The sequence below is a fragment of the Mastomys coucha genome, unplaced genomic scaffold, assembly GCF_008632895.1.
Source record: "Mastomys coucha isolate ucsf_1 unplaced genomic scaffold, UCSF_Mcou_1 pScaffold23, whole genome shotgun sequence".
Taxonomy (NCBI): Eukaryota; Metazoa; Chordata; class Mammalia; order Rodentia; family Muridae; genus Mastomys; species Mastomys coucha.
The window spans coordinates 109962555-109978054 of NW_022196906.1; the positions used below are offsets into that span (position 1 = coordinate 109962555).

The 15500-nt window shown below is 43.9% G+C and overlaps 1 protein-coding gene across 1 annotated transcript; it reads left to right on the forward strand.

Annotated features, from left to right (window-relative positions):
* Positions 1–13424: 13424 nt before the first annotated feature.
* On the forward strand, positions 13425–13681 carry LOC116072510 (protein transport protein Sec61 subunit gamma-like). Its single transcript, XM_031343981.1, has one exon. It carries the CDS (start codon positions 13493–13495, stop codon positions 13679–13681), a length of 189 nt encoding a protein of 62 aa, XP_031199841.1. The 5' UTR covers positions 13425–13492.
* The last annotated feature ends 1819 nt before the right edge of the window (positions 13682–15500 follow it).

Genomic DNA, 15500 nt, shown 5'->3' on the forward strand with positions numbered 1-15500 from the left:
ATTTTTACTTGCATGCGGTCGTTGTGACGTGTTTCTTAGGGATAAAATGGGGTCATTTTGCTGTATGAGTGGCCAACAGATTATTAGAGATGGCAAGGGCTGGAAATGTAGCTCCGTGACCCAGCAGCCATGATGTTAGCTTGCAGCAGCTTAGAGTCACCTGGGAAAACAGTCTCAGGGAGAGGCCTTGCCTGGATCAGGATGACTGGCCGGCAGGTGTGTTGGGAGTGTCTAGATAATTCAGGGAGATGGGAAGCCCCGCTCTGAACCTAGGTGGCACCGCTTCAGGGCTGAGCCCTGCTCTGCCCTGTGTATGACGAGCAAGGAAAGCCAGCTGAGCAGAGCCAGCAAGCAGACTGCTAAGTGCAGCAGAGCCAGCAAGCAGACTGCTAAGTGCGTGCCTTTCTCTGACCTATCCTATGCAGATGATGTGAGCACACTGCTTCCAGCGCCTGCCACTGGGACTTCTCTGCAGTGAAGGACTGTCACCTGAGATTGTTAGCTAAATCTTCTTCCCCTCATACATTGATTTTTCCTGGGGTACTTTACAACTGTGACAGAATGAAAGAAGACCACCAGGCCATGCCATAAAATGAAACCCTATCTGAAAAAAAGCAGGCGCCCATCTAGTCAAATAGTGACTCAACCCCCACCCACCGCCGCCCCGCTCCCCCAGGTAATTACACAGATAGATAAAAGGTAGAGAAGTGTACCGTGTCTGGTGAGGGGTGTGACGGGAGACTCTGCCGTGGCGTTGGTTGGTTATTTCAGGATTTCCAAAGACTTTGTTCCAATTTCCCGATGGGCCCACAGGTAAGATTGGATCTAAAGTGCTGTCAATGGGATTAGTGTTGTCAATGTAACAGTACGGCACGCCTTTTGTGTTTAAGAAGTGTTGTTCGATGAGAGCAGCATCCTAGTACTCAACTTTATAGTCATTCATTGCATGAAACTTCCGGAGTATGCAAACACTGCAGAAATGAATCAGTTATGGTACATTCCCTGTGTTACAGGAACTTATGTCTTCTTGGAAAGGTTGTCATCTAAACATTCACTCAAGGTATAGGTATGAGTGTTAGGGGACAGGTGGGAGCTACTCTAGATGTCCAGGAGTGGGGAACGCCAGGAAAACTTCACAATGCAGGGAATTCTGTTATAAACACTTAGTGGGTACAATGCTTAGTCAGATTAGGGTTGTTGAAAACCTACTAGGCCTTGGCTGGCTACAGCCCCATGACAGAGCTCTGGCCTAACACATGAGAAGTTCAGGGTTCAGCCCACAGCTCTGCAAATGGGAGAATGTGGAAAGAAATAAAAACAGACATGAGAACATTATGGGATGTCTCAGCAGTTGAGAACACTGGTTAAAGGATCTGGGTTCAATTCCCAGCACCCATATATTGATTCAAAACCCAACCGTCTGTAACTCCAGTCTTAGGGGATCCAATGCCCTCTTCTGGCCTCTGCAGGTACTGCCTACATACGGACACATACTCCGGCAAATCCCCCATAAGCATAAAATAAAATAAAACAAAACAATTATGAGGTGCCAGACTGAAGTCATTTGAGTACTGCATCCTGTCTGCAAAATCATGAGTTATCAACATTGTTTATTTTGAATGTAGGAGAACACAGTTCAACGGGATTTGGGGACAGGAATATTCTGAATTCTCATGAGCCCCAGACTTCTCAACATGAGTTTATGGAGCTGAGGTCAGATGTTTTGGGTCACATTGTCTGCCTGGGACCTATCAGGAAGAATATAAAATATAATTAGGCAGAAAATGACTCTAATTAGTTATGTATCTATTGGTGTGGTTTGAATGTGGGTGGCTCCCGCACACATACTTGTCATGGGTGAGCTCACACGGTGTGAAGGTCAACGCCACTACAGATCTGGTCACTGGAAATTTTAAAGACAGTTCAGGATAGGGGAGACAACTCGGTAGGCCTCAGTCTTGTTCCCAAAACCTAAACTTAAAAACTGGATGTGATGTCACCTGTGTTGTGCCAGCACTGAAGAGGGGAGGAAGGGAGTGTCCGTGAGGGTCACCAGCCAGCCTGACCCTGGTGAGTTCCAGGCCAGGAGACTCCTGACCCTTAGGCCTCCCTCCCTGGAATTATAGGTGTGGAGCATCAGGCCTGGCCTTCGTGAGTTCCAGGCCAGGGGACTCCTGACCCTTAGGCCTCTATCCCTGGAGTTACAGGTGTGGAGCATCAGGCCTGGCTAATTTTAAGGCATCCCAAGGAATTTGATCATTGTTTGTTTTTTGCTCTTTGTTGTTGTTGTTGTTTTTTAAAGAGGGAGGCTGAGTCCCTGCCTCAGGAGGAGGATCCAGAAGTGTTTTCTTCCCTGAGGACAAGCTTTAAGTTTGGCCTTTCCTAAACCATTGTTGGTTTGGTTCAAATCTGCTTAATCCACTCAGCCTTTATGCAGCAGGCAGAGAGAAAGGGGGGATTATCCTTATCAACTGTCTTCCTCCCCTCCCTGGCAGGACTTTGAGGCCCACTTAGGATTAGCTTGATTTTTTTTTTCTGTTAAGACATAAACAGGAATTAGAAGTGGAAATGAAACAAATGGAAATCCCCAAACTGGACAGAAGCAGGGTAACAAAGATGATACAGGATGCTGGCAAGGCAAGAGGCAGCCTCATTCTTATGCTCACGGAGGAGTCAAGGTACAGAGTCACAGGCGCTGGCATTTTGGGGGGCAGTTTTGGGGGATAAGACTTCCAGTTTAATTAGCTTGGTTAGTTGGTAATATTTTGTTTTTACCTGAAGGGCAGTTCCCTCTGAGCCCACTCTAGCTCCTCCTGTACTGACTGCCTTAGTATTCCGCCGAGACGCTCAAAATCGCATCTGCTGGGGAGTCTGCAAAGAGATTTTAAATACTAGCAAGAAGTAAAAAGTAATTCCGTTAAGAAGATGAAGAAATTGGGGACCAAGAGGTGGTGTCGGGAAGCTTGAGAGCCAGGAGGGAAGTCCTGTTTTTGTTTGGTCATTCATACTGTTCCTCTTCGGCCAGTGACACCAGTGTAAAAGGGGCTTGCTGCCGAGGCTGGCCACTTGAATTGCATGCTGGACCCTCAGGGTAGAAAGAGAACAAGTCCAGCAAGCTGTTCTCTGACTGCTTCTTGTATGCCACGAGCACATGTGTGCTCATATACATAAATAAATGTAATAAAAATTTTAATGCAACATCCCTCTTGGTTACCATGTTGGGTCCTGGGGAATTCCCCCTGTAAAGGAATCCTAGGGTCTTAAGCTTTGGGTCCATGCTCACACCAGAATGGAGAGGGGACTTTGTCATGAATAATGAAGTCTCAGGAGAAATTACAAGAACATGCAGGGAGTCCACAGCTGGGAGTTCGCTAGTTCTGGTCTGCCAAGCATGACAAGACACATTTGCTTTGTTTGTTAAGAACAATTAAAAATGGGGGTGAGCGGGGACTACATAACATAACGAATTAAATCCTTTCAGAAGAGGGTTTCAAACCAGCTCATTCACGAGCAGGCTTTTTCCTGGGAGAAGATAGGTTTGAGTTCTGAACTGAAATCAATACCGCCCAGAAACAAATGCACACGAGCTCAATTAATCTGCAGGGTTTTTTCTTATTACTGTGATAAATGAAGAGGAGCTATAATTTTTGTAAGAACTTCCTAGAGCCAATCTCATTACCTGAGAGGGAGATTATTACTACAGAAGAGTGTCCCCAGATGCTCTGTAGTCATGCTGTAGACCACGCTGAAAGTCCTCATGCTTGGAAGACAGACTGCCTCCCAGTGTCACAGTCTAGCCAAGGAAAACCTGAATTCCAACTGTTTGCAAAGCCCTGGCCATCTTTGTTTGCCTGCTTTGATTTAACTCCTCACTGGATGGGAGCCTGCACCAGGTAATCAGAACAATTGGGAGCCTGCACCAGGTAATCAGAACAATTATAAAATATTGCCTCATTGACGAACAATTATAAAATATTGCCTCATTGACGGAAGGAAGGACCGCTTCCTGGCTGGGGCCATGAGGTAATTTATACATAACACTTTCAATGCCTAGCTGGACTTTTACTTCCACATGTGGACACGAGCCAAGAGAAACCTGGAATACCTTTTCAGAGATGGAACAAACCTTTCGGACATAACCGTGAAGCACTAGGGCATAAGGGATGGAGAGAAGCCTAACTCGGGAGAACCAAGAAATCATCATCCTTGTAGCTTCAGAATATTCTCTTTTTTTAGGGACTGGAGAGATGGCTGGGCAGTAAAGAGCACTTACAGACCTTCCAGAGGAGCTGAGTTTGGTTCCTATCACCCACATGGCAGCTCACAATTTCCTGTAACTTTGACTCCAGGGGCTCCTCTGGAGGTGCCTTCAGTCACATACACATACCCACTTGTAGGCACACATATATAATTTAACGTAATGAAAATAAATTATTTAATTCCTATTGAATTAATTTGATTTATGGTGGGTGGGGGGCACACCTACCTTGGTACATGTGTGTGGAGGTAAGAGGACAACTTGACAGTCGTTTTCCACCATGTGGGGACCAAGAATCAGACTCTCGTCATCAGGTGTGAGGTAATGATTCTTTGACCACTGAACATCTCCTTGCTCCTGGTCCTTCTATCTTGATCTTTGCTCATATCTTTAACTGTTGTACCTGATATACTTTTAGGGCAGAATGGGTTATGGTAGCCTAGCCATAGATCGCAGCACTCAGGGGGACCAAGTTTTAAGAAGCCTTCCAGAGTCTGTGTGGGAAGGAGTTTTCCTCTGTGACAGAAGTGAGCTTTTGTCCTGGGAGCTGCTTGCCCCTTCTTTCTGCAGCTGACAAGAGCTCATAAGGGAGTGACAGTTCATCTTAGTGTCCACCCAGGCAAGGAACTGTGCTGAGTACCACTCCAGCCACCTCATGGTGGAGCTGAGGAAGGCTCTGTGCTTTCAATAGGTCTGTGTTCTGCTTGTTCACCTAAGAGAACACGAACTTGCTTTTAAAAACAGTTGTCTTTCTTATCTGGTCACCTTTTCTTAGTAGAATATTTTCCTATTTTTCTTTTAGTTTTTGAGGCAGGGTGACATGTAGCTGGCACAGGACTAAGTAGCTTAGAATGACTTTGAACTCCTGGTCCTCTACTGTCCCCACATCCACAGTGCTGGGATTTGGGTGTGTACAACAACACTCAGCTATGAATATTTTAAAGTACTATACAGTTCTGAAGTGTGACTTGTTTTCTAAGTGGGTATGATTTTAAGACAATTTATACACACACACACACACACACACACACAATTTGAATACATACACATGTATTCATAATTTGTATATACATATAGAGATTCAACACAATAATAACTAAAGATAAGCTATGTAGATTGTACAAATACTCAAAACTGTCTTTTATTCTTCTGTGCTATGTGGGATCAAACTCAGAACCTAACACATAATACAAAAGTGTTCAACCACTGAGTCACATCCTCAGCCCTTGATATTATTATTTGTTTTTTATATTTTTGGATCTCTTTCTATAACTCAGGTGGCTTTGGCCTTATGCTCCTCTGTCTCTCCCTCTTGACTGTTAAAATTATTTGCTGGCTCACACCACCCTTTGAGGCTCTTCTCAGTAGGTGTGTTTTTATTTTATTTATTTCAAATACAGAGCTTTGTTTTGTGTATCTTTAGCAAGAGTTCTAGCACTGATAAGTTCATAGCCCAGGAATTGTTTCATTTTCTTGTACTTTTTAAGATCTGTTACCTATCTGTCTGTTTTTAATGTGTGTGTGCGCGCATGCGTGTGCTTGTATGCACCAGAACACACTTATAAGAGCACACCAAAGCATGTTGGATGGAAGTCACACATAGGGGAGTCATTCTTTCCTTCTAACATGTGGGTTCTAAGGGTCAGACTAAGGTCGTCAGGCTTGGCAGCAAGCCCAAAACACCATTTTATTAATAGATTATTATATACCTTGCTTGGCCTCTAATGTGTATTTAGAAAAAGTTACAGGACTTCATAAAGTAACAGACAAATTGCACTGAAATAATTAGAACAAAAATCAAACAAAAATACAAAATTTGGAACATGAAAGGGTTTGCGTAAAGAAGAGGAAAAAGCATGAGTTGAGATGCCCAGGACCACGGCTGTATGTCTGTGCTTAAACAGAGGCTGATGCCCAGGACCATGGCTGAGTGTCTGCTTAAACAGAGGCTGATGCCCAGGACCATGGCTGAGTGTCTGTGCTTAAACAGAGGCTGATGCCCAGGACCACAGCTGAGTGTCTGTGCTCAAACAGAGGCTGATGCCCAAGACCATGGCTGAGTGTCTGTGCTCAAACAGAGGCTGATGCCCAGGACCATGGCTGAGTGTCTGTGCTTAAACAGAGGATGCTAACACTCAGAGCGAAGCAATTCAGAGCCATTAGAACTGATTCTCATTCTGATCTCAGCAAAGAGTTCACCTTTCCCCTGTCCCCAGGGATCCTTATAAAGAGACTAGTGTATGGTGCGGTCCGAGTCTCCTCAGTAACCTGCAGGAGGTTCATAGCAGGTCTTCTGGTGCCCCAAGAATCCATGAACACAGTCCCTGATGAATAAGGGGACAGAGCAGATGTCAGCCATAACAGCCATCTGACTGTGGATCCCACTAGAGCTGCCTTTAAAAACTAGAGGAAAAATAATCTGACTCCATTTCAGCTTTTTGAGACAGGATCTCAAGTAACCCAGGCCATCTTCCGACTCACTATGTAACCAAGCCTGGCCTTGAACTCTGATCTTTCTGCACTCACCACCCAAGTGCTGCGGTTATGGACATGTTCTAACACATTAGACTTTGAAATTTGACTTTATAAAAAGCTGTTGTGATTGTTAATGCAGATGTTAGGAGTTCAGGCTGTGGAGTCGGGGTTGGCTTTGGAGCCCAGCCCTATTGCCTCTTAACTGGGTGAACATAAAAAGCCACACAGTTCTGCTGTGCCCTCCTCAGACAGATGACTGCTGTGGGAAGTGGCTTGGCAAGTATTCTAAGAAGCATACCTATTGGTTCAGATGGTGCTGAGCTCATAGAAAATGCTACAAATGTGTTTGTTCTCCTGAATAGAGCCACATCTACCTGGGGTTTGCTCTAAGAACAAGTCATTCAGGGTTCAATACCAAATTGGATTGAGTGGCTTTGAGCAGTATGGGTTCTTTTCTGTGCAACTGTGTGCATCAGAACATGGCGGTCTGCGTGTGGATGAGTTCTGCCACACAGCACTGAAGAAGGTCCTTCAGTGGTACTTAGCCAGTGGGTGGTCTGCACTAAGGAGACCAAGATAGCATTCTTCACATGTCTGGTACCTGGCTAGACATCTAGGCTCAGGAAAGACTAAAATGTGAAGCGCCTATTGACTATTGAACAAGCCAGCACACAGCCTCTGTGCCTCAGACTTCACACAGAGCGCACAGCCTCTGCGCCTCAGGCTTCACACACAGCACACAGCCTCTGCGCCTCAAGCTTCACACACAGAAGCTCTGTTTCCTTCAGAGACATGGGTGGGACCAGCAGGGATTCCAAAGGTCTGGCCTTGGAAGTTCTAGAACATACTTTTCTTTGCACTGTACTGTGGTCAGCATAGTTCCAGGCTGAAGAAAAAACTTGACTCTACCTCACTCTCAATAGGAAGAGGATGAAGGGCTCACTGTCATTTTAAGTCCAGTTCAGCCAAGACTCCCAGCCATTACAAAACTGGAAGACATCTTTCTGTAGTCCCATGGTGCTGCAGGATAACGCTATTCAGCAAACATGTGCAGGTAATAATATGTGCTGCTGCTCGGGCTGGTGTCATTATCTCGGGGTCTGAACAGCTGATTATAATAGCTCTGCTTGCCATAGACTCATCATTAGCTAATAATTGGAGGGAGAACCAATCTTCTAAAACTTATTAAAGTATAATGAGATTGCCCTTATTACTCACCAATCAATCAACCCTATCAAGCTTGCCCTTGTTTTGATAGAACAAATGCACTTAATAAGTGATGCTATTTTTAAGATGAATTTGTACTTTCTAGACACACACACACACACACACACACACACACGTTTTATTAATACTCTCTAAATGTCCCTTCATTTTCTCCTTCTCATTATAGATTCTGAGAATTTCATATTAATCAATGAGATAGATGAGCTAGGATGTTCCAGGGTCCCACCCTAAGCACATTGCTGGACTTTATTTAGGGAACTGTTGATCTGGTCTGCAAATGGCAACTGGCTCATTCCTAAGAGACCATTCTAATCCCCATTGCCTTGTCCAAACAGCATACGCTTTGAGACCCTCTGGGATTTCCATTTCCCCTAATGCATTGCTGCCTTTTGGTTCTGTGGCAAGGAGTTATTCTCACTAGAACAATAACAACAAAAACTCTTTGTTCTTTCATAGGTCTCTTGGGTGATTTCAGTGGAGTTGAACTCACACATTGATTTGCTATGGCTTGAAACCATAAAGCCCATATCTCAATGGGGCCATTACAGCTTTGCAACATGAGATAAACCACAATGTATAGTATTTATTTGGGAGATTTCTGAAGAATGAGAGGAATATGTGTGGTAGAAGAAAGGATGGGGGTTGCTTGAATCAACTCTTGCCTCAAGGATCATGGGAAATTCCCTCTCAGTTAAAACAAGTCTTTACAGCAGATATTGTTCATTTCCTACCCCAAATCCATTTCCCCTCCTTTCTTCCTAGCAGCATTCTTGATTTTATTCAGAGCTTCAATGTATACAACACACACACACACACACACACACACACACATACACACACACACACATCCTGGAATTCTTCTGTGGTAGAGGAACAATTTCCCCTCAAATTCTATGACTTCTGATGGAATCAAATAGCAGAAGCCCTAGGCATACAGATATTAACATCTGGAAGTAAGTCCATGAGAGAACTGCTGAAATCAGAGTGGTTAAGAGCACTTGCTGCTCTTGGGGAGGACCTGACTATGGTTGCCAGTACCTACCCAAAGGCTCACAACTGCCATTAACTCCAGTTCCAGAGGATCAGAAACCTACTTATGGCTCCGAAAGCCTTAGGCATACACATGGTATCCACACATTCATTCAGGAGAAATGCTCATACACATAAAATAAAAATAAATGTTTAAACTTGTGTAATCTTAATGGTTCAGTCCAGCTAGTTGCAATCTAGGAAAACTTCTCAATTTTGATAATTACAGCAGTTAGCTAAGGTGTTGTTGTTAAAGGACAACACCCAAATACTAAGCAGCACTTTTGATATGATCATTAAAACTTTGCAACTTTTTATTTTTTGTTTTTTTGTTTTTCGAGACAGGGTTTCTCTGTGTAACCCTGGCTGTCCTGGAACTCACTCTGTAGACCAGGCTAGTCTCAAACTCAGAAATCTGCTTGCCTCGGCCTCCCAAGTGCTGGGATTAAAGATGTGTGCCACCACTGCCCGGCTATAGCTTTGCAATTTTTTATAGCTTCTTGTTATCAAAACAAACAAACAATAAGTCAAATATAAAAAAGAGCTTACCCTCAGATTTCTTTGCAGTACAAACTCATTTTGAACACTGAGGTGGGTGGGAGCGGCATCCCGTAGGTGGTGGTGGCGGCTGAGCTCTGTTATCATTCCTGAAAGGAGGGGGTGGCTGTTGCATTTCTTCCTTCTCTTCTCCTTCACCTTCATTTCTGTCTAGCAAATATGCATGGGTTTGAGTTGGAGCCTGTACCTCCTGTGTCTGTGGTAGATGTTGTGTAGATGTAGAGACTGGATGGTGGAGAAAATTAAGAGTAAGCTACGTGTTTATTACCATGTCCCAGCTCAATACACTGCCTTTGTCCCACGTGAGGAAGGCAATCCCTTTACACGACTAAGACCTTACCATGAGGCTTAGAAGTACATTATTGTTCATCAAATTCTAGATAATCGGCCTTTGTTCTGACGTAGCTTGGTTGCCAATGCTCTAGCTGTTGATTGACTTTCATTTCCTAGTTCTGGGGGCCCATGCTCTAAAGGATACCTAGGATACCTCTGTTCTTGTAAGAAGAATGGATGGGTGTGAGAAAGTGTCATTTTCTCTCATACTAAAGTGTTAGACTGTAGAACCCTGAAATCCTGCACAGGAATGGGCCCGTCAACATTCAGGAGTGGATATACCGAGGGGACGAGGGGACTCAGGGGCGCTACCCGCTCACTATTGAACTACCTACTACTGATAGCTTCAGGGATCCAACATATAGTTCTAATTCCAACCCAGTGATCAAACAGATGGCCCTGGTTCAAATAAATGGATCATAAAATATAAACAAAGGTCAGGAATCTAGAAACTGGGAGGTGGAACATTGCACAGCCTGGGAATGAGGGAGAAGAGGGTGACTGTGAGAGAGTAATCAGAATAAATGACATGTCCATATGAAATGCTCAAATGGCAAAATTAATCAATGAGAAAGAACTGAAGGCTCTCATTTTGTTCATTTCAAGGAAAATCTTTAGCTATGGAAGTGATAGAGTCCAGATTCACACCAAGTCAATAACCACGAGTATTGGTAGAGTAAGTAACTTGAGACTTCCACAGATATTCTGTGTGTGTGTGTGTGTGTGTGTGTGTGTGTGTGTGTGTGTGTGTCTGTCCCCAGGTAGATACTTGAAAGAGGATCATAGATTATCTCTTGGTGATCATTTACCCCATTTTTCCCAAAATGCTCAAGTTTCTTTCTGTGCCTCCTAGGAGAAAGACAAACATCTCTTGGATGCCTCTCTTGACTTTGCACTTGACCTTATGGCCAATGGAGTGTGAGTTTCTCAGAGCATGGCACACTTCCTCTCTTGTTAGCATCTCCCTGTGTAGAACGGACCCCCCAGCCTGGCTGTGGTGAACTTCTACATAACATGAGCAAGGGCTGGACCTGTGTTGTTGAAAGCAAGTGAGTTAAGAAATGTTGTTACCCAGTACCTGACTAGTCCAGACGTAGAGGCTCACAGCCATCCATTGAACTGAGTACAGGGTCCCCAGTGAAGGAGCTAGAGAAAGGACCAAAGGAGCTGAAGGGTTTGCAGCCCCTTAGGACGAACAACAATATGAACTAACTAATGCCCTCAGAGCTCCCAGGAACTCCAACCATGGTGGGACTGATTGTTCTGGCAGCATGTGTATAGTAGAGGATTGCAAAGTCGATCATCAATGGGAGGAGAGGCCCTTGGCCCTGTGAAGATTCTGTGCCCCAGTGCCCCAGGGCCAATAAGTGGGAGAGGGTGGGGTGGCAAGCATGGGGAGGGGGTAGGCAACAGGGGTTTATTCTTGTTGTTTTTGTCTGTTTGTTTGTTTGCTTTTTTTGGAGGGGAAACTGGGAAAGGAGAAATCATATGACATGTAAATAAAGAAAATATCTAATAAAAATATTTAAAAATTAAAAAAAAAGGAAATGTTGTCACCACAGCAAAACTGACTTCACAGAGAGAGACCTACTACTTATGGCCTTGAAGTAGTCCATGGAGGAAATTACAAAAGAATAAAACTCATCAGCCAAGGAGGGGATTCTGGGTAGAAGAGGGTAACTAGTGACAGGTAGCAAGGGTAGGGAGTTGAGTCTGTCTGTTCTGACCAATTCTTCCATTCTACCAATGTTTTCCTTTTATAGGATGCAGCAGAGTACATACAAATTGGGGCTCTGAGCCCAGACCCTGGGGTCTCCAACTGTACTTATTAGCTATCCGTCATCTCTAATTATCTGTCATTCATCTTAATTATGCATCTATTTACCTATCTCTATTATTTACCATTAATCATTTATCACCTATCCTCCATCTATATATCATCTATCTATCTATCTATCTTTCTTTCTTTCTTTCTTTCTTTCTTTCTTTCTTTCTTTCTTTCTTTCTTAGCTATCTTCTATGTTCTACTTTTATTCCTTTATATATTTTCATCCTCTAAAGGAAATAATATGTATTTACTGAGAGTAAAGGCAGAGTTCAAGCCAGTTACACTGTTTGAATTGATGTTACTAGGTACTTTTCTGAAAAGACTTTAGTCATAAATCCCCTGACACTCTAGTTTCACCTGTGCTCTCTCTTCCCTCCCCCACAGGCTCATTAGGAAAAAAAATGCACACTGAATAGCATTTGGTTAAACAACTTAGAAAAGTAGTTTGCAATTAATCTTTTTTTTTTTTCATAAAGGACAAGGTGCTTGGAGTCTCAGAGTTTCTTGCTATGAGTTACATAGCATCAGAAAATTAGAGTATAATTATTAAGCAGTGGGTGGTATATCTGCTTGTTAAAATACAAAGTGTGGGCTAGGATCGTGGTTCTGAGCCAAGAGTCTGCCACACACGCCTTTCTCATGGCTTTAGGGCACTGCTTTCTTGGCATGTAGTTGTGTGTGTGAATTTTTTTTAAAGTGGCACCCCATAAAACCCTGAAAAAAATCAGTTCCCAAAAGAAATCAATTTATTTTATTTTAATGTGCATTTAAAGACCATCAAGCATGCAATCTACTTTATTGTTTGAGTAAAACAGGCAAGATGCCCTCATGCTTCCCGAGAAGGAGGGAGACTCAAGTCTAGTTATTTATACCCAAGGCAGCCTGTTAGTATAGAATCTGAAACCGCTGGGCATGAACCCTTCCCTTCTTGGGGGAGTGGGATGAGACAAGAGCAGACCGCTTCATACATGGAGCAAGTTTTTAGTTTAGTTTTTCAGCCAGACCTCATGGTGCACAGCTGTAATCCCAGCACACAGGCCATTGAGGCAGGAGGGTTGAGAGTTCAAAGCCACTCTGAGCTGCAAACAAATAAAACCCATCCCTCCTTGTAGGCCCCTACCACTCCTTCGCTTGGACCTTTTTCTAATCTCCAGGCCTCCCCAAAAGAGCTTTTAATGAGTAACATTTTGGACAATCAGCCTAGAAAATGGCTGGGGGGGGGGTGTTGGTGGAACACTTAGGGACTTTCAGCAGCTAAGCATGGCTTCCGGCAGATTAAGGGGTGTTTAAGATCCGGATGCCAAGCTGCCTTTCCAGAGGTCTAGGCATCTATATATCCAATTGGTATTTTCTACAACATTTGCTGTGTGTCTGGAGGTGAGGGTACCTATGCATAAGGCCCAGGAAACTGGAAAGAGGCTCAAGAGGAAAGAGAAGAAGCATTAATGGTGGGGGCAGGTAAAGAAGGCTCCTGACTTGTTTTATGTCAGCTTGGCATAGGCTAGACCATTCAGGGAGAGGTTCTCAGTTGAAAAAACAAAAAACAAAAAAAACAAAAAAAAAAAAAAACAAAAAAACCCAAAATGCCTCCATAGGATTTGCCTGTAGGCAAGTCTGTGAGGCATTTTCTTAATTAGTGATTGGTGTGGGAGAGCCCAGTCGTGCTGCCCCTGGAAAGGCGGTCCTGGGTGCTATACAAAAACAGGCTGGGCTTCCGGTTCCGTTGGGCTCAGTTCTCTCCTTAGCTACGTGTCTCTACGCTCTCAAACCGCCATCCCACAAACATGGATCAGGTAATGCAGTTTGTAGAGCCAAGTCGGCAGTTTGTAAAGGACTCAATTCGCCTGGTTAAAAGATGCATCAAACCCGACAGAAAAGAATTCCAGAAGATTGCCATGGCCACAGCGATAGGATTTGCTATCATGGGATTCATTGGCTTCTTCGTGAAACTGATCCATATCCCTATTAAATAACATTATTGTGGGTGGCTGAGTCTTGGGACAAGTGAACCAAGGAGGGGGTGACAAGCTCATGAAGTAAAACATTGCCTGGATGCTTGTGGTTTTTGTTTCTTTTCTCCTTATGAGGTTTTCTATTTCTAAATTAAAATAATTTCAAAATAAACACTTTTTCCATAACAGACATTTATAAAATTTTAGTAAAAGATGAAAAAAAAAAAAAAAAAACGGGCTGAGAAAGCCACAAGCAGCAAGCCAGTAAGCAGCACTCCTCCACGGCCTCCGCACCAGTTCCCGCCTCCAGCGCCTTCCCAGCTTCCCTCAGTGACGAAGTGTGACGGTAGAGTTGGAGGATGAAGTAAACCCTTTCCTACCCGAAGTTATTCTTGGTGTATGCTGTCTTACACAGCAATAGAAACCCAACGAGGGTAGAGGGGGAGAGAGCATGTGTGACGATGTGAAGGGGTGGGCCATTACTCGGGGAGGAAGGACACATCTGGAAAGGTGAGGCACGTAAGATGCAGGTCGGAAGGGGGTTCTACCTGGCCTGAAGCTGCTCAGGCACCATCCTGGTCGCTATATCCCCGTGGTAGTGTGTTTGAACGGCAGCTACATTGTAGAGAGTAAGTAGTAAAGCGCTAATGGAAAAGTGAAGCAGAAGAAAGATAAACATAAAACCTAAATAAACATAAAGCCTGTATACAGACTGGTGACTCTCAGACACTAAAACATTCCCATTCATTTTACAGGAGCCCCAAATCGGAGCCCTTGCCTGCTTCTCTAAATAAAGTTTTATTAGAACACAGACACACGGTCGCCTCCTATTGTCCTGTTTTGGTGTTTCAAGGGCTGAGCTGGGAGATTATAGTAGACTGTGTAGCCCGTGGAGCATGAAGTATTTGTTCAATGTCAGTAGAGTGTAGGTAAATAATTAATGTGCAAAATTTAATTCTTCCTCTCCTCTATTGTATATTTCAAAACAAAACCTACAGATTTCACGGCTATGTTCTCTTTCTGTCTATGTTCTCTGTGCCACATGAGCAGTTTGCAACATTTATAACATGATACTGTCAAGTAACACTTCTTGAAATATTTTAGTCCGTTGCTGATAGCACAAAACATAAACGTGGGTCAGCGGGATGGCTCAGTGGATAAAAGTGCTTGCGGCCAAGCCTGGTGACCTGAGTTCAATCCCCAGGACCTACTGGCCAAAGGAAAATGCTGAGTCTTACAAATTGTCCTTGGATTTCCACATTCTGGCCCTGACATGTGCTGCATACCCCTGCCCTCCCTGCCCACGAAGATGTACACAAAATACATAAAAATATAAAAACAAAACCATATCAGGACTTGAACTTTTTGTGGCTACAGAATGAAAGAAAGTCATGAATCCAGGCACTTAGCACATAGGGCAGTGGGGAAGCAGCGAGGTAGGTAGGAGGGTTAACACAGAACCAGTGCTATGGTCTCAGATGTCATCCGATGATATCCACAGCCCGTGGGCCGCTAGAAACTAGCGGTCTGCTCGGCTAGACCTGACAGTTGACAGGATGTTAGATCACACACTGACGTGGGCAAGGAATGAGCATTGAGAAGACTTAAGATAGACCAAGATACTTTTAGTTCTCAATTTGCAACGTCCCTGCTCTCTACAACCGTGATGTTCCCCTCACACAATCAGCCCTGGTGAATCTTCAAGAACAGAGGTGCGTCTCCCCCTCCCTGCTGACTACTTCGCTTTATAGTGTTTTCTTGTTTGCTTGTTTTTATTTTCTTTTTTCCCCCCTAGGGATGGATGATAAATTGATATCAAGTCACCAGGAAAAAAATTGTC